General features: G+C 41.7%; 1 protein-coding gene across 1 annotated transcript in view; it reads left to right on the forward strand.

Annotated features, from left to right (window-relative positions):
* LOC115113446 (protein kinase C-binding protein NELL1) overlaps positions 1-19,179 on the forward strand; it is a 481,860-nt gene that overhangs the window by 75,211 nt on the left and 387,470 nt on the right. Inside the window, exon 3 of the mRNA XM_029641098.2 lies at positions 10,043-10,193. Coding sequence (XP_029496958.1) covers positions 10,043-10,193 — 151 coding nt within the window. The remainder of the gene's footprint in view (positions 1-10,042; positions 10,194-19,179) is intronic.

A 19,179-nucleotide genomic window follows, 5' to 3' on the forward strand; every position in this document is an offset into this window, starting at 1 on the left:
ATGCCGTTCTGGTAAAGCCACAGCAGTGATTTAACCAGTTTTGTAAACGTCTGAGTGTTTTCTATCCACACAGACTAAGCAAATGCATATACTATATTCCTGGCATGAGTAGCAGGGCGCTGAAATGTTGCGCGATTTTTAACAGAATGTTCAAAAAAGTAGAGGGTCGACTGAAGAGATTAAAACAAGTCAAAATGAGGCTCAGTAGTGTGTGTGGCCTCCACGTGCCTGTATGACCTCCCTACAACGCCTGGGCATGCTCCTGATGAGGTGGCGGATGGTCTCCTGACGGATCTCCTCCCAGACCATCCGCCAACTCCTGGACAGTCTGTGGTGCAACGTGGCGTTGGTGTATGGAACGAGACATGATGTCCCAGATGTGCTCAATTGGATTCAGGTCTGGGGAACGGGCGGGCCAGTCCATAGCATCAATGCCTTCCTCTTGCAGGAACTGCTGACACACTCCAGCCACATGAGGTCTAGCATTGTCTTGCTTTAGGAGGAACCCAGGGCCAACCGCACCAGCATATGGTCTCACAAGGGGTCTGAGGATCTCATCTCACTACCTCTGGCGAGCACATGGAGGGCTGTGCGGCCCCCCAAAGAAATGCCACCCCACACCATGACTGACCCACCGCCAAACCGGTCATGCTGGAGGATGTTGCAGGCAGCGTTCTCCACGGCATCTCCAGACTCTGTCACGTCTGTCACGTGCTCAGTGTGAACCTGCTTTCATCTGTGAAGAGCACAGGGCGCCAGTGACGAATTTGCCAATCTTGGTGTTCTCTGGCAAATGGTAAGCACAACCCCCACCTGTGGACATCGGGCCCTCATACCACCCTCATGGAGTCTGTTTCTGACCGTTTGAGCAGACACATGCACATTTGTGGCCTGCTGGAGGTCATTTTGCAGGGCTCTGGCAGTGCTCTTCCTGCTCCTCATTACACAACGGCGGAGGTAGCGGTCCTGCTGCTAGGTTGTTGCCCTCCTACGACCTCCTCCACGTCTTCTGGTAGCGCCTCCATGCTCTGGACACTACACTGACAGACACAGCAAATCTTCTTGCCACAGCTCGCATTGATGTGCCATCCTGGATGAGCTGCACTACCTGACTCCGTCTTATGCTACCACTAGAGGGAAAGCACCGCCAGCATTCAAAAGTGACCAAAACATCAGCCAGGAAGCATAGGAACTGAGAAGTGGTCTGTGGTCACCACCTGCAGAACCACTCCTTTATTGGGGGTGTCTTGCTAATTGCCCATAATTTCCACATGTTGTCTATACCATTTGCACAACAGCATGTGAAATGTATTGTCGATCAGTGTTGCTTCCTAAGTGAGAAGTGTGATTGACTTGGAGTTACATTGTGTTGTTTAAGTGTTCCCTTTATTTTTTTGAGCAGTGTATATTCTTGCATATGCTCCTAAAAACCAATGAGGAGATGGGGAAGGCCGGACTTGCAGTCCATTAAGCATCACAAATAGAACCAAGTTATATTTTAGTGCTTGGCTACGCAGCCTCTCCCAAGCAGTGTGGGTGCAATGATTGAATAACATGTACGGTATACGTGTACATTTATTTTGCATGTATCAGTCTAATAAATACATTTCATATATGCTATCGGCAGAATAATAATGAGATTGTGTTCATAAAAGTCTTAGGTAACATTGGCCTATGGCAGTTCTAGTGTTAAAAAGAGGTGTAGTTGCATTCGCAACCGGACTAGATTGTGAATGATTCTTGCACCAGAATGCAATTGTTTACCTGCGGCAAGGGAGATTTTCTCAATAGCTATTGTTCGCAAACTGCAGCAGCCACCGAAAGGATTCGTTCTTGAGTTTGAGTGTGGAGCAGAGTGCAATCACTTGTTTGCATTCATTATTGACCCATTTGATCATTTAACATCTCTAAACACTTTTTTCCTACTTTATGCTGCCTGGAGAATGATGATTTATTTTTCTGAGCCCACATGATAGACAGTTGGTGGTCGGAGGGTGTATTAATCCTGCTGTAGAATTCATTGCGGCCAGCAGGTCAAACTAATGACTAAAATGAATTCCAATTTGGGATTTCACCACCATCTTTTTAGCTATGCAACAACACAAATTCAGGTCAAGCTTGCACAGGTTACAACAAACGCCGACAGACATTTCCATGGAAATGGGGTGATAAAGCAGATTACTCCATCATGCACTGGACGGACAACCATCAGTGGCGGTCAGTGCCATTTAAGATGAGGGAGGATGATTTTTTTGTCATGAGCATGGCCTTATTTTTATTAAAGCGTATTGGATGACTCGCATTCATATTCCTTTCACCAGTTCAATGTAACATAAATATTTTTAAGCTAATACATGATACTAAGATTTTCCCTCACCCATCATGAGGTTGCTAAAACTTAGCCTTTTGAATGAAAGTTTACAACGTAGGTGCACACAAGTCGAGAGACAAATTAGAGGTGACACATGGACAGACAGTGACATTCAATACCACCTGATATAGGGTGCGATCATTAGTCCAACAGTTGCAAACTAGAGTTTCTATTGGACAGATTCAGGTATCTTTATCCTCGACGGAATGATTACACCCCCCTGATCATGCATAAACACAGTTCACTTTCATAGCAGCTAGGTTGTATTCATTCTCGCATCTATGCGCTCTCCTAGTCTCATCTCTTCCCTTGCTTGTGGACTTCAATGCACAACCATCAGCTGTGTGTGACCAGGGGATAAAACCTTTCCAAGCCAAACCACTACACACAGCCTACATTGTTTTCACCATATTAGCTAAAGTATAACGTCATAGTCAGCATAGCTAATAGAACTAACTCGTTAGTAAACCCGCTATATTCGTGCAGTAACATTAGTGTACAGTCAGTAAGCAGTTCCTGCGCAACAGGAAGTTGCCCCCATCCCTCCTGCTTAATGGGCAACTTGTAAATTAATAAGAGGACAACGTATTTTTAAAGATGAGACGTTGAGGATGATAATAATAATAATATCACTTTGATAACATACAAGTTAGCCAAACACACTTGAGTTAAAATGTGCACTTCATATTTCCATATTATAAAACTCATGTAGTATACAGTGTCAATGTTGATGATCACTATGTTTAATGTATAGTTAAAAGATGACATGGCGTTATACCCTGAGTTGTCCTGAACAGAATGAGCCTATGTTTGTTGTATTGTGAATAAAATTTGCTGTGCACCACGCATCTGAATGAACTCATGACTCCATTCTATGCGCACCAAAATGATGATCTCCTTCTGTGAATTGCCTTGTGAAAGCTTAACATTGTTTGATAATAATTTATATTTTAGCTAGACATGTTGGCAATAGGAACAAGCTTTCAAATTATGGCCACCTGACCCAGATTGTGATTTATAATGGACCGTTTTTGGATTGCGTAAACAACAAGTTATTATGAAAAGGCAGGGCTGTGTCCAAAACAACTACAAGTGTGCTTGCTCTAGTTCCTCAACAGCACAGCTCGATGAGCTAAAAAAAAACACCTTATAGAACAAGACTCTTCTTTGAAAAGTGCATTGGAAGATGTGTGGCTACTTGGAAACACTAACTAGGCCTCACACGCAAACCCTTGGATTTTTTTTGTTGTCTTATGTTGCACATGGTTGTTTTGTTTTGACAAGATACAATGCCATTTTACAGTAAACAAATTGACAACAGAATATCAGAATGCTTATAGGGAAGGACACTCAACTAGCACAGCACTTACAAAAATTACTGATGATTGGCTGACAGAAATTGACAATAAAATGATTGTGGGGGCTGTCTTGTTCGACTTCAGTGTAGCATTTTACATTATCGATCTTAGCCTGCTGCTGGACAAATATATGTGTTATATGTGTTATGTGTTATGGCTTTACACCCCCTGCTATAATGTGAATAAATAGTAACTTGTCTAACAGAACACAGAGGGTGTTCTTTAATGGAAGCCTATCAAATATAATCCAGTTAGAATCAGGAACTCCCCAGGGTAGCCATTTAGGCCCGTTGCTTTTTAAAATTTTTACTTACGAAATGCCACTGAGTAAACCCAGAGTTTCTATGTATGCGGATGACTCAACACTATTACACGTCAGCTACTACAGCGACTGAAATGACTGCAACACTCAACAAAGGGCTGCAGTTCATTTCAGAGTGGGTGGCAAGGAATAAGAGTGGGTGGCAAGCATTATATTTGAAACAAAACACTCACTAAACCCGAAACCGCAACTGCTTGGAGTAACACTAGATTGTAAACTGTCATGGTCAAAACATATTGATGCAGTGGTAGCTAAGATGGGTAGAAGTCTGTCTGTAATAAAGCGAAGCTCTGCCTTCTTAACAACACTATCAACAAGTCAGATCCTACAGGCCCTAGTTTTGTTGCACATTGACTCATGTTCAGTTGTGTGGTCAGGTGCCACAAAAAGGACTTGGGACAATTGCAATTTGCTCAGAACAGGGCATCACGGCTGGCCCTTGGATGTACAGGGAGAGCTAATATTAATAATATGCATGTCCATCTCTCCTGGCTGAATGTGGAGGAGAGATTGACTTCATCACTACTTTTATTTCTGAGGTATTGACATGTTGAATGCACCGAGCTGTCTGTCTAAACTACTGGCACAAAGATCAGACACCCATGCATACCCATGTTGCGCGATTTTTAACAGAATGTTCGAAAAAGTAGGGGGTAGGAGTAACAGGTTAATGCAACCGCTGTGTTACATTTATTTTTAACGTTACAGAATTCGTTCACTAGGCTATAATATGAGACGGCGCTCAGAAATTAGCATTATGTCTCCTCTATGTTGGAGTCCACAGAAACACAAAATTACCACATAAATATTCCCTTACCTTTGATGTTCTTCGATCAGAAGACGTGGAAGGAGTCATACTTACCAAAAACTGCGTTTGGTTTTCAAGTCTGTGTCTTTGGGTTATCAAACACGACAAATTCCGGTTGAAATGCAGCCAAAATTCTAGTGGATGCGCATCAAAACTTCAAAATTACATATTATATGTCGACTAAACTGGTCAAACTAAGTGCAGAATCAAGCTTTAGGATGTTATAAACGTGCAAAACAATTATCAGCTGGAACAGACAAACCGACATCGTTTGGTGAATTCTGGAACAAAGAGAGCTCCAGACCAGACACGCGCATTAGAGTACATGTATTTTCGCGTGACCCGAAGATTTTAGCCCGCCAAAGGGCGAGGGAGCGCGCGATTCTCACAATGAAACGCCCCATTGAAAGGAGACATCGCGCTGAAGAGATAGAAACTGTTCCCAGATCCGTAGCTGGTTGGGAGGGTGGGGGCGATGACGTCAAAGTTGGCCCAACTTTTCTGATGACAAGAGAGAGTTTGGGAGAATGGCTGCCCTGAGAGTTGTGCTTTACATACAGACATAATTTGAATGGTTTTAGAAGCTTTAGAGTGTTTTCTATTCAATAATAATTATTATATGCATATATTAGCAATTTTGGACAGATTTTTTTTCTGTTTACTATGGGCACGCAATTCCTCCAAAGGGGGCAGTAATTCTGCCCTATCTCTAACAGGTTTTTAAGATCATTTATGACCGAGCCAAGGCCAGCCTGTGTAGATAAGCCTTCTAGCCAGTCTGGCTATAAATTCATTCATTTCTACCAAGGTACAGACAGTCATTGTTCTAATTCTTGATTATATTTACACACATTATATTCAGTACTAGGGTTAAAAAGAAAATTCATACATATACAGTAACATAATAGTATTCTGATTAGTACATATACAGTAACATAATAGTATTCTGATTAGTCAGTCCTGATTGAAATGTATACATAATTAGTCATTATTGATAAAAATTCCCTTAACACACGTTCAAACTGGCTGACATTTGTGGTGGGATTACAATATATTCAATCTGACACTGTCTCACTCTACAATTCTTTCAGAGTTGGATTCCTTGTTTAGATTTCTTGTCTCACAGACATTCATTGACTAAAGGTCCAGGGGCCGTATGTATCAAGCTGGTTTAGCATCAGCTCCCCCCCTGTCCATTTAATCTTATTTATTGTGATCTTCAAGGCTAAACTGATCCTAAATCAGCACTCCTCCTCTGAGACACCTCAGATTAGTGATACATTAGTGTCTGGCCAGCTGGATTCGTATGTGATGCTGGTGACTCAGACAGTGGCCTAAAAAGGAGGGACTCCATCAGTATCAGACAGTTTTTCACTACATTGGCAGGATTCCTTCTCTTCTCCTTGACTCATCCTCCCATCAGGGTACCGTAGCAGTAGACACTCTATAGAGGGACACACTGGCCATATCCAAAATCTATCTGAACTACTGCCTACTAAAACTACACATAGTGCATTCGGAAAGTTTTCAGACCCCTTGATTTTTCCACATTTTGTTACATTACAGCCTTATTCTAAAATTGACTGAATTAATACTTTCTGAATACTTTCCGAATGCACTGTAGCCCTATTATGTAGCAATTGTACTACGTACTATTTAGAACATAGCCTAAGCTTTAGTAAAAACAAATTCAGTAGACAACAAATTTCAAGATACTAGCTAAGCTCACCCATCATTAGAATGCGTAATCTAATGTAAAACTGTGTTGATTCACGCCATTTGTTTATTTAGGTACAGCAAGTCTCCTTATCTGATTATCAGCTGAATATAAGCTGGTTTCAAACACATGTGACTCTGAAAAGATGATTTACTTCCTCAAAAGGGTTCAGCGATTTCTACTAGATTAAAAGCCAAAATGAGTATAACATCCTGGCATTTAAAGCAAACTCTCAATTTTCAAAGTTTCACATACTATAAAACTATTGTTGCATACATTATTAAATGCCTACTATTTAGAACACTAGTATTCATATTCACACACGGCCACTGTCTCAAATGAGCCTATTCCCTATATATAGTGCACTACTTTGACCAACGAGGAGGCTATTTAGCTTAATTGGTTAAAACATCTTGGTGACCGGGGGCAGAATTTTCACGTCCGGATTAAATGCATACCCAAATTCAACTGCCTGCTACTCATCTCCAGAAGATAGGATATGCATATTATTAGTCAATTTTGTTAGAAAACACTCTGAAGTTTCTAAAACTGTTTGAATCATGTCTGTGAGTATAACAGAACTTACAGTGCCTTGCGAAAGTATTCGGCCCCCTTGAACTTTGCGACCTTTTGCCACATTTCAGGCTTCAAACATAAAGATATAAAACTGTATTTTTTGTGAAGAATCAACAACAAGTGGGACACAATCATGAAGTGGAACGTCATTTATTGGATATTTCAAACTTTTTTAACAAATCAAAAACTGAAAAATTTGGGCGTGCAAAATTATTCAGCCCCTTTACTTTCAGTGCAGCAAACTCTCTCCAGAAGTTCAGTGAGGATCTCTGAATGATCCAATGTTGACCTAAATGACTAATGATGATAAATACAATCCACCTGTGTGTAATCAAGTCTCCGTATAAATGCACCTGCACTGTGATAGTTTCAGAGGTCCGTTAAAAGCGCAGAGAGCATCACGAAGAACAAGGAACACACCAGGCAGGTCCGAGATACTTTTGTGAAGAAGTTTAAAGCAGGATTTGGATACAAAAAGATTTCCCAAGCTTTAAACATCCCAAGGAGCACTGTGCAAGCGATAATATTGAAATGGAAGGAGTATCAGACCACTGCAACTCTACCAAGACCTGGCTGTCCCTCTAAACTTTCAGCTCATACAAGGAGGAGACTGATCAGAGATGCAGCCAAGAGGCCCATGATCACTCTGGATGAACTGCAGAGATCTACAGCTGAGGTGGGAGACTCTGTCCATAGGACAACAATCAGTCGTATATTGCACAAATCTGGCCTTCATGGAAGAGTGGCAAGAAGAATGCCATTTCTTAAAGATATCCATAAAAAGTGTTGTTTAAAGTTTGCCACAAGCCACCTGGGAGACACACCAAACATGTGGAAGAAGGTGCTCTGGTCAGATGAAACCAAAATTGAACTTTTTGGCAACAATGCAAAACGTTATGTTTGGCGTAAAAGCAACACAGCTCATCACCCTGAACACACCACCCCCACTGTCAAACATGGTGGTGGCAGCATCATGGTTTGGGCCTGCTTTTCTTCAGCAGGGACAGGGAAGATGGTTAAAATTGATGGGAAGATGGATGGAGCCAAATACAGGACCATTCTGGAAGAAAACCTGATGGAGTCTGCAAAAGACCTGAGACTGGGACGGAGATTTGTCTTCCAACAAGACAATGATCCAAAACATAAAGCAAAATCTACAATGGAATGGTTCAAAAATAAACATATCCAGGTGTTAGAATGGCCAAGTCAAAGTCCAGACCTGAATCCAATCGAGAATCGGTGGAAAGAACTGAAAACTGCTGTTCACAAATGCTCTCCATCCAACCTCACTGAGCTCGAGCTGTTTCGCAAGGAGGAATGGGAAAACTTCAGTCTCTCGATGTGCAAAACTGATAGAGACATACCCCAAGCGACTTACAGCTGTAATCGCAGCAAAAGGTGGCGCTACAAAGTATTAACTTAAGGGGGCTGAATAATTTTGCACGCCCAATTTTTCAGTTTTTGATTTGTTAAAAAAGTTTGAAATATCCAATAAATGTCGTTCCACTTCATGATTGTGTCCCACTTGTTGTTGATTCTTCACACAAAAATACAGTTTTATATCTTTGTTTGAAGCCTGAAATGTGGCAAAAGGTCGCAAAGTTAAAGGGGGGCGAATACTTTCGCAAGGCACTGTCTGTAGCAGGCAAAACGCTGAGGACTAACCATTCAGAATTATTTATTTTTGAGGTCACTGTCTGCTCAATGAGTTCTCAGGGGGAAACAATATTTATTATGCACTTGTTTGCAGTTCCTACCGCTTCCACTGGATGTCACCAGTCTTTGGAATTTGGTTAAGATTATTCCTTTGTGCAATGAAGAAGTACGGCCATCTTGGAACAGGGTAACACTTTTGAGAGTTGGGCAAGACTTGAAAATGTAGCGTTAATTTGTGATCCTCCTGTATTGAAAACAGATAGACCCGTCTTCAATTTGATCGATTATTAACGTTTAAAAATAACTAAAGTTGTATTACAAAAGTATTTTGAAATGTTTTGGCAAAGTTTACAGGTAACCTTTGAGATATTTTGTAGTGACTGCGCAAATTGGAAGCTGTTTTTTTCTGGCTCAAACGCGCCAAATAAATTGACATTTTGGATATTTATGGACGGAATTAATTGAACAAAAGGACCATTTGTGATGTTTATTGGACATATTTGAGTGCCAACAAAAGAAGATCGTCAAAGGTAAGGCATGATTTATATTTTATTTCTGCGTTTTGTGTAGCGCCTGCAGGGTTGAAATATGCTACTCTTTGTTTACTGTTGTGCAATCATCAGATAGTAGCATCTTATGCTTTCGCCGAAAAGCCTTTTTAAAATCTGACATGTTGGCTGGATTCACAACGAGTGTAGCTTTAATTTAGTATCTTACATGTGTGATTTGATTTTTATATAATTTTATTTTAATTTGCCACTATTCATTTTCCCTGGCTTTTGGCCAAGTGGGACGCGACTGTCCCCCTATCCTAGAGAGGTTAAGAACAAATTCTTATTTACAATGACGGCTCCCCCAGCAAAACCTGGGCGACACTGGCCAATTGTGTGCCGCCCTATGGAACTCCCAATCACAGCCAGATGTGATGCAGTCTGGATTCGAACCAGGGACTGCAGTCATACCCCTTGAAAAAATTTAGCAGTTAGCAGTTTCAGGCCCTGCCTCAGACATTATGTGTCTCTGTGTGTCCCAAATGACCCTATTCACCCGTGTCAAAAGTATTGCACAACATTGCGAACATGTTGCCATTTGGGACACAATCACTTTTCTGTCTTCTTTTCCCCTACTTGGTGAAGCCTGAACCTTAGCAGGCACACAGGATGCCGACTCGTCGACTATGAAAGCAGCAAACATGCGGTTCCCTGATTGCTGTTCTTTCTCTCTCATCCCCCAGATGTGGGCAGAGCAGTCCACGCACCGGCCCACATCACAGAGAAGGTGGTGCAGCTCTTCAGGAGTAAAAGTGAATTTACCTTCCTGGCCTCCATCCAGCAGAAGTCCTCCACATCAGGAGTCATCTTCTCCATCCATGAATCTGAACACAGGTAATGCATCTTTAATCCTCTTATTACTGCCTTTTCAGCAGCTACTTTCTCTATCTGCCACCACTATCGTCAACTAACTTTCCCAGCTGTGACTCTGAATGGGCCCTGTTGGAATTGAACCCACACATTACTTCTTGTCGCATTCATCCCTTGATCATTTGCAAGACAAATTTGATCAGCCTGTTGAAAATATCAATGTCAGATTATTCTGCTTATGTGAATGATGAAGGGGAAAGGAGTGGGAGATGTGTAACTTGCTGACTGCATGGTTTTGTACTTGCATAATTTGGACAGAAAAAATATGTTGCCTATTTGTTTTTATCTCTCACACTGGCAAATGACGGAAGGAAATCACACTTGAAGGAGGAACAGACAGTCATTGATAATCCAGCATCTGTACATAGTGCACACTGACATGTCGTGTAAACCTTAATTAACTCCTCCTCCAGCCATTTCAAATACCTTCAGTCACAAATGTACATTACAGTATCTCTGTATTTTGTGTGTGTCTGTGCGTGTCTGTGCGTGTGTGTCTGTGCGTGAGTTGTGCCCTTATCACAGTCAACACACATATACAGTAAACTCCAGAAGTATTGGGACAGTGACAAATGTGTTGTTATTTTGGCTCTATACTCCAGAACTGTGTATTTGAAATGATACAATGACGGAGAAAGTTACAGAGGCATAAATATCATACCCATCAAAAACTAACCTCCCCTCATATTGCAATGGTGAGAGGTTAGCATGTCTTTGGGGTGTGATATTTATGTGTGTGAAATTACTCACTCACCATTATTCGTGATTAATTCAGGATTATTCATTATCATGGTAGCATCCACACTAATGTAGAAGTGTTTAGAAACATATTATATTCTTATTTACAATAAAAGTGACTCCAAAATGACACAATACATTACTTACCATACATTTATATTGGGCACAAAATAATCTGAAACACAACCAGAACAAACAGCAAATGTATCCAACAAATGTGTAGTCACAAGCTTGATGTAGTCATTGTGTGCTATGAATATGGGACCAAATATTTTTGGACTTTTGGTCCACTAAAATGGTGGAACTCTAAGAGCTTTGCACACCTGGATTGTGCAATATGTACCTTTTATTCTTTCCAAAATTATTCAAGCTCTGCCAAATTGTTGTTCATTGCTATACAGACATGTTTAAATCTTGGCATGGATTTTCAAGCAGATTTAAACAAAACTGTAACTCGCACAATCAGGAACATTCACTGTCATAGTAGACAACTCCAGGGTAGATTTGGCCTTGTGTTTTAGATTATTGTCCTGCTGAAAGGTGAATTTGTCTTCCAGTGTCTGGTGGAAAGGTTTTCCTCTTGGATTTTGCCTGTGCCTTAGCTCCATTCCATTCCAGCATTACTACTCTGGATGGTTCTGACTTAGCATATCTGGACATCTACAAATACCTAGTTATCTGGTTAGACTGTAAACTCTCCTTCCAGACTCACATTAAACATCTCCAATCCAAAATTAAATCTAGAATTGGCCTCCTATTTCGCAACAAAGCATGGAAAACTGATCATCCTACCGATCCTCGACATCGGCAATGTCATTTACAAAATAGCCTCCAACACTCTACACAAGAAATTGGATGCAGTCTATCACAGTACCATCCGTTTTGACACCAAAGCCCCATATACTACCCACCACTGCGACCTGTTTGATCTCGTTGGCTGACCCTCGCTTCATACTCGTCGCCAAACCCACTGACTCCAGGTCATCTACAAGTCTCTGCTAGTTATAGTCCCGCCTTATCTCAGCTCACTGGTCACCATAGCAGCACCCACCCGTAGCACGCGCTCCAGCAAGTATATATCACTGGTCAACCCCAAAGCCAATTCTTTCTTTGGCCGCCTCTCCTTCCAGTTCTCTGCTGCCAATGACTGGAATGAACTGCAAAAATATCTGAAGCTGGAGACACTTATCTCCCTCACTAGCTTTAAGCACCAGCTGTCAGAGCAGCTCATAGATCACTGCACCTGTACATAGCTCATCTGTAAGTAGCCCATCCAAATCTACCTCATCCCCATACTGTATTTATTTATTTATTTATTTATCTTTCACCTTTGCACCCCAGTATCTCATCTTGCACATTCATCTTCTGCACATCCTACCATTCCAGTGTTTAATTGCTATATTGTAATTACTTTGCCAACATGGCCTATTTATTGCCTTACCTCTCTTATCCTACCTCCAGTTGCACATGCTGTATATAGATTTTTCTACTGTATTATTGATTGTATGTTTGTTTATTCCATGTGTAACTCTGTGTTGTTGTATGTGTCAAACTGCTTTGCTCTATCTTGGCCAGGTCGCAGCTGCAAATGAGAACTTGTTCTCAACTAGCCTACCTGGTTAAAAAAAGGTGAAATAAAAAAATGTCATTCCTGTTCTTCATGATAATAGGATAGTACGAGATTTGGGCAATGTAGCCTTTATATACTTCCTCAGAGACAGATCGTGGATACCATTTTTATGTCTTTGCGTTCATTGCCAAAATCCTTAACTACCCCTTTAAGTTTAAATTCTTTGAATTTTCCTCTAATTTTTGTTGTGCATTTTACACAGTATTATCAGGATTATTTAGTATATATGATAAAACGGTACAGGAGTTACATAGGCTTTTAGGGAACTCATACACTTCTCTAAGCCTCATTGAAGCTACAAACATTTTAATGTTCAATTAACCTGGCAACTATACAACAGAACAGGTTCACATAAATTACATTTACTCTCATGGGTGGTTAAAAATAACTGAAAATATCTGAAAGCCACGGCCCTAGTAAACCACGCGTCCAGTCTCCTGATCTGACCTGCTTAGTCATATCTTAATAACCCAGCATCAATAACCCAGCAGTTTTTAAAGAAAACAACCCAACGCCTGCAACCCAGCAGTTGGGTCAACCAAACTACACAGCATTATTTAGAGTGCTGTAAATCTTCCCAGTCCTTGCCAATGACAAGCATACCCATAACATACACCACACTTTAAAATATGGAGAGTGGTACTCAGTGTTGTGTTGGATTTGCCCCATAACATATCGATGTGAATTCAAGACAAAAAGCCACATTTCTTTGCAGTATTACTTTCGTGCCTTTTTGCATTCATGCATGTTTTGGAATATTTGGATTCATTACATGCTTCCTTCTTTTCACTCACACTTTTCACTTCACACACACTTTTCACAGTTTTATCACAGCCATTTATCACAGCCATTAACACTAGAACCACTAAAGCAGTCATGCATTTGTTTAAGTCATGCCCCCCTCCGTCCTTGTTTAAGTCATGCCCCCCTCCATTTCTTAAATAAGTCTATAAACACACTGTTGGTGTAAGTATCTTAATATCAAATAGAACTGGAGTTATAACCAGTTTTAGGAGAACATATCCTTCTCCCAACAGTAGGGCCTGATCCACTCGTTCTTCTGACAGTTTAATGTTTTTTTTTAACTTAACCTAGTCCTACCCCGCCAAACCCTAACCCGGACAACGCTGGGCCAATTGTGCACCGCCCTGCTGATAATCACCCCGATAATTGCCTTGAACCTAAACTATACCGAAACGAATTTCACACTTATTAACAACAGATAATATAAATAAACTAAAGTATGATGGGGAGAATGGGTGAGTTGATGAGATAGAGGAAGCGAATCATGCATAATTATGTGATCACCAATTGTGAATGAAGAACAGGGCGGGCCATTCATTGTATTGATCCATTCTCATTTTTATCTTAAAACAGTGTCTTATCAGTCTACTCTGGCCTACGTGGAGTAGGCTACACAGTGAGAGGATATTTGTACATATTAAATGGCTTTCAATATCTGGGAAAAAATCCACATCAGGCAGCACAGCAGGTGAGCTAGTGTCGAAGAATGTGCTGATGAGGCTTGTGGAACCTTATGTTGGCAAGGGGAGAACTGTCACCATGGACAATTTCTTAATTTCATTGTAATTGGCGAACACCATGAAGAAAGGAAGAAGGGAGCTCCCTGCATCTGTGCAAAAGAAGGCACCTGCACAGCCATTGTACTCCACAACAATTCAATGGTGCTGAAGATCGACAAGAAGACAGGACACAAAGACAAAACCGGAGACTATTACGCACTACAACCAAACAAAGGTATGTCAAAGTGTGTCAAGCAAGTGAATGTTATGAAAATTGTGTCAACTGTTAGGACAAGGGATAATGGCTAAATTAAATCCAACTGATGCCATTGCGTGACGATGCAGAAGAGCACGAGCTGACAATAATTGACTTTTTTTGACTGCTGTCATATCAACATTTATATTCAATAATACCATTATTGCTTTTGTTCTAAGGTTCACTATTTATTAAGTCCACTTGGCCCTTATAATGATGTTTAGGCTACTGATTTTTTCATCATTTGACCACGTGTCTTGATTGTGGGTCTTGGTGGTTGGGTTATTTAAATTGTATTTTGTCTTTATAAAAATAAGCTGTAACTGTGTTCCAACACATTCTGTTTCATAGTTGTAACAAAGACACTCCATGAAAAAAATTGATTGAACACTTGAATTTCGTGTTTTTTGTTTTTACATATAGCCTACAGTATCATAAACTAATGAAAATACTATTGTGTTATTTGAAAAAATATCCATTCTAATAAATTCTACCTAAGGCCTTCACAAAAACAATAATGGTTATTTTTGCGATGCTAGTGTTAATTAGATATGGGGATGTGCTACTGAAATCAACAAATAGCGGGAAAAAACTATGTGGTTTATTTGAAAATATATTATGCTTTACATGCCAGGATGTTATAATAATTGGACTTTTCATCTTGTAGAATTTGCTGCATACTTTGTGTGAATTTCACAGCCACGGTGCATTGGAAAAGTAGGGCTGTGAATTTTGATAGCTAGATCTCGTCAAGTAAACAACTTGAAAGATGGCGAATAGCGAAGCTTCTGCAGTGGTGTTCAAATGTAAGTATTTTTTGTTCTTAAAATGATCGACTCTTTCATTATAACATTACTTCTTTGCAACAGATCTGCAGCCTACGGCCTGCCGTGACTTTAGCTAGCTATGTGCTGTAGTTGGACTAGAAGTTATAACTGTTTGAACATTAATGTTAGCTACAGCGTTACTTGCTTGCTATTGAGCGACAACTTCATATTTAAGATTGGCCTAATTAGCTAGTTAGCTACTTGTTGTAAATACCAGGGCTTGTGTTTAAACTGTTACAGGGTCTGATGATGACAATACCAGGCATTTAGTTCAGTGGCAAACACGGTAGGAGAAATGCTGCAAAAAATGTTTTGATTAAGTCACGTGGCCATAGTTAGCGCTCTTGCCACGGCATTATGCACTGCTACTAGCTAACGTTAATAACATGCTAGCTTAAATTAGTAATTTCCACACTGGTGTTGTCCCCAACACCTCTCTTTTCTTCTAGTTCTACTGATTTTCCATTTCGGTTTATTTGTGTTGACCTGATTATAATGTTCATGCTATACAATATTAGTTTCTACCTGAACAGTTACAGCCTGAATGGGTCTAACTAGTTTCATTGCACATAACCTGTTATGGTTAAAGTAATGGGAAATTGCATTTGTCACTGTTTCACCTTGGCCCTCCAATTTGACCAAGGATATTCGCTGCACAGTCTAGCTATCTACAGAAAGTTCACACAACTCTTTAGTCTGCTCCTGTTCGGGATAATGTACTTCATCCAATGTCTTTTCAGAATCTACATGAAAGAGTGGAGTGGCAGCTGTCACATGCATGGGTGAAAAAGAAATGGGAGAACCCTAAAGCAGAAAAAAATATGTCACTGAGCTGGTGAATAAGTTCAAATCAAATCAAATTGTATTTGTCACATACACATGGTTAGCAGATGTTAATGCGAGTGTAGCGAAATGCTTGTGCTTCTAGTTCCGACAATGCAGTAATAACCAACAAGTAATCTAACTAACAATTCCAAAACTACTGTCTTATACACAGTGTAAGGGGATAAAGAATATGTACATAAAGAAATATGAATGAGGGATGGTACGGAGCAACATAGGCAAGATACAGTAGATGGTATCGAGTACAGTATATACATATGAGATGAGTATGTAAACAAAGTGGCATAGTTAAAGTGGCTAGTGATACATGTATTACATAAGGATGCAGTCGATGATATAGAGTACAGTATATACGTATGCATATGAGATGAATAATGTAGGGTATGTAACATTATATTAGGTAGCATTGTTTAAAGTGGCTAGTGATATATTTGACATAATTTCCCATCAATTCCCATTATTAAAGTAGCTGGAGTTGAGTCAGTGTCAGTGTGTTGGCAGCAGCCACTCAATGTTAGTGGTGGCTGTTTAACAGTCTGATGGCCTTGAGATAGAAGCTGTTTTTCAGTCTCTCGGTCCCAGCTTTGATGCACCTGTACTGACCTCGCCTTCTGGATGATAGCGGGGTGAACAGGCAGTGGCTCGGGTGGTTGTTGTCCTTGATGACCTTCATGGCCTTCCTGTAACATCGGGTGGTGTAGGTGTCCTGGAGGGCAGGTAGTTTGCCCCCGGTGATGCGTTGTGTAGACCTCACTACCCTCTGGAGAGCCTTACGGTTGTGGGCGGAGCAGTTGCCGTACCAGGCGGTGATACAGCCCGCCAGGATGCTCTCGATTGTGCATCTGTAGAAGTTTGTGAGTGCTTTTGGTGACAAGCCAAATTTCTTCAGCCTCCTGAGGTTGAAGAGGCGCTGCTGCGCCTTCTTCACGATGCTGTCTGTGTGAGTGGACCAATTCAGTTTGTCTGTGATGTGTATGCCGAGGAACTTAAAACTTACTACCTTCTCCACTACTGTTCCATCGATGTGGATAGGGGGGTGTTCCCTCTGCTGTTTCCTGAAGTCCACAATCATCTCCTTAGTTTTGTTGACGTTGAGTGTGAGGTTATTTTCCTGACACCACACTCCGAGGGCCCTCACCTCCTCCCTGTAGGCCGTCTCGTCGTTGTTGGTAATCAAGCCTACCACTGTTGTGTCGTCCGCAAACTTGATGATTGAGTTGGAGGCGTGCGTGGCCACGCAGTCGTGGGTGAACAGGGAGTACAGGAGAGGGCTCAGAACGCACCCTTGTGGGGCCCCAGTGTTGAGGATCAGCGTGGTGGAGATGTTGTTGCCTACCCTCACCACCTGGGGCGGCCCGTCAGGAAGTCCAGTACCCAGTTGCACAGGGCGGGGTCGAGACCCAGGGTCTCGAGCTTGATGACGAGCTTGGAGGGTACTATGGTGTTGAATGCCGAGCTGTAGTCGATGAACAGCATTCTCACATAGGTATTCCTCTTGTCCAGATGGGTTAGGGCAGTGTGCAGTTTGGTTGAGATTGCATCGTCTGTGGACCTATTTGGGCGGTAAGCAAATTGGAGTGGGTCTAGGGTGTCAGGTAGGGTGGAGGTGATATGGTCCTTGACTAGTCTCTCAAAGCACTTCATGATGACGGAAGTGAGTGCTACGGGGCGGTAGTCGTTTAGCTCAGTTACCTTAGCTTTCTTGGGAACAGGAACAATGGTGGCCCTCTTGAAGCATGTGGGAACAGCAGACTGGTATAGGGATTGATTGAATATGTCCGTAAACACAACGGCCAGGCGGTCTGCGCATGCTCTGAGGGCACGGCTGGGGATGCCGTCTGGACCTGCAGCTTTGCGAGGGTGAACACGTTTAAATGTTTTACTCACCTCGGCTGCAGTGAAGGAGAGTCCGCATGTTTTCGTTGCAGGCCGTGTCAGTGGCACTGTTTTGTCCTCAAAGCGGGCAAAAAAGTTATTTAGTCTGCCTGGGAGCAAGACATCCTGGACTGTGACTGGGCAGGTTTTCTTCTTGTAGTCCGTTATTGACTGTAGACCCTGCCACATGCATCTTGTGTCTGAGCCGTTGAATTGAGATTCTACTTTGTCTCTATACTGACGCTTAGCTTGTTTGATAGCCTTGAGGAGGGAATAGCTGCACTGTTTGTATTCGGTCATGTTACCAGTCACCTTGCCCTGATTAAAAGCAGTGGGTCGCGCTTTCAGTTTCACGCAAATGCTGCCATCAATCCACGGTTTCTGGTTAGGGAATGTTTTAATCGTTGCTATGGGAACGACATCTTCAATGCACGTTCTAATGAACTCGCACACCGAATCAGCGTATTCGTCAATGTTGTTATCTGACGCAATACGAAACATATCCCAGTCCACGTGATGGAAGCAGTCTTGGAGTGTGGAATCAGCTTGGTCGGACCAGCGTTGGACAGACCTCAGCGTGGGAGCTTCTTGTTTTAGTTTCTGTCTGTAGGCAGGGATCAACAAAATGGAGTCGTGGTCAGCTTTTCCGAAAGGGGGGCGGGGCAGGGCCTTATATGCGTTGCGGAAGTTAGAGTAACAATGATCCAAGGTTTTTCCAGCCCTGGTTGCGCAATCGATATGCTGATACAATTTAGGGAGTCTTGTTTTCAGATTAGCCTTGTTAAAATCCCCAGCTACAATGAATGCAGCCTCAGGATGTATGGATTCCAGTTTGCAAAGAGTCAAATAAATTTGGTCTATCTGCTTGGGGGGGAATATATACGGCTGTGATTATAATCGAAGAGAATTCTCTTGGTAGATAATGCGGTCGACATTTGATTGTGAGGAATTTTAAATCAGGTGAACAGAATGATTTGAGTTCCTGTATGTTTCTTTGATCACACCACGTCTCGTTAGCCATAAGGCATACGCCCCCGCCCCTCTTCTTACCAGAAAGATGTTTGTTTCTGTCAGCGCGATGCGTGGAGAAACCCGCTGGCTGCACCGACTCCGATAGCGTCTCTCCAGTGAGCCATGTTTCCGTGAAGCAAAGTTACAGTCTCTGATGTCCCTCTGGAATGCTACCCTTGCTCGGATTTCATCAACCTTGTTGTCAAGAGACTGGACATTGGCGAGAAGAATGCTAGGGAGTGGTGCA

This window comes from Oncorhynchus nerka, linkage group LG28, assembly GCF_034236695.1.
Source record: "Oncorhynchus nerka isolate Pitt River linkage group LG28, Oner_Uvic_2.0, whole genome shotgun sequence".
Lineage (NCBI taxonomy): Eukaryota > Metazoa > Chordata > Actinopteri > Salmoniformes > Salmonidae > Oncorhynchus > Oncorhynchus nerka.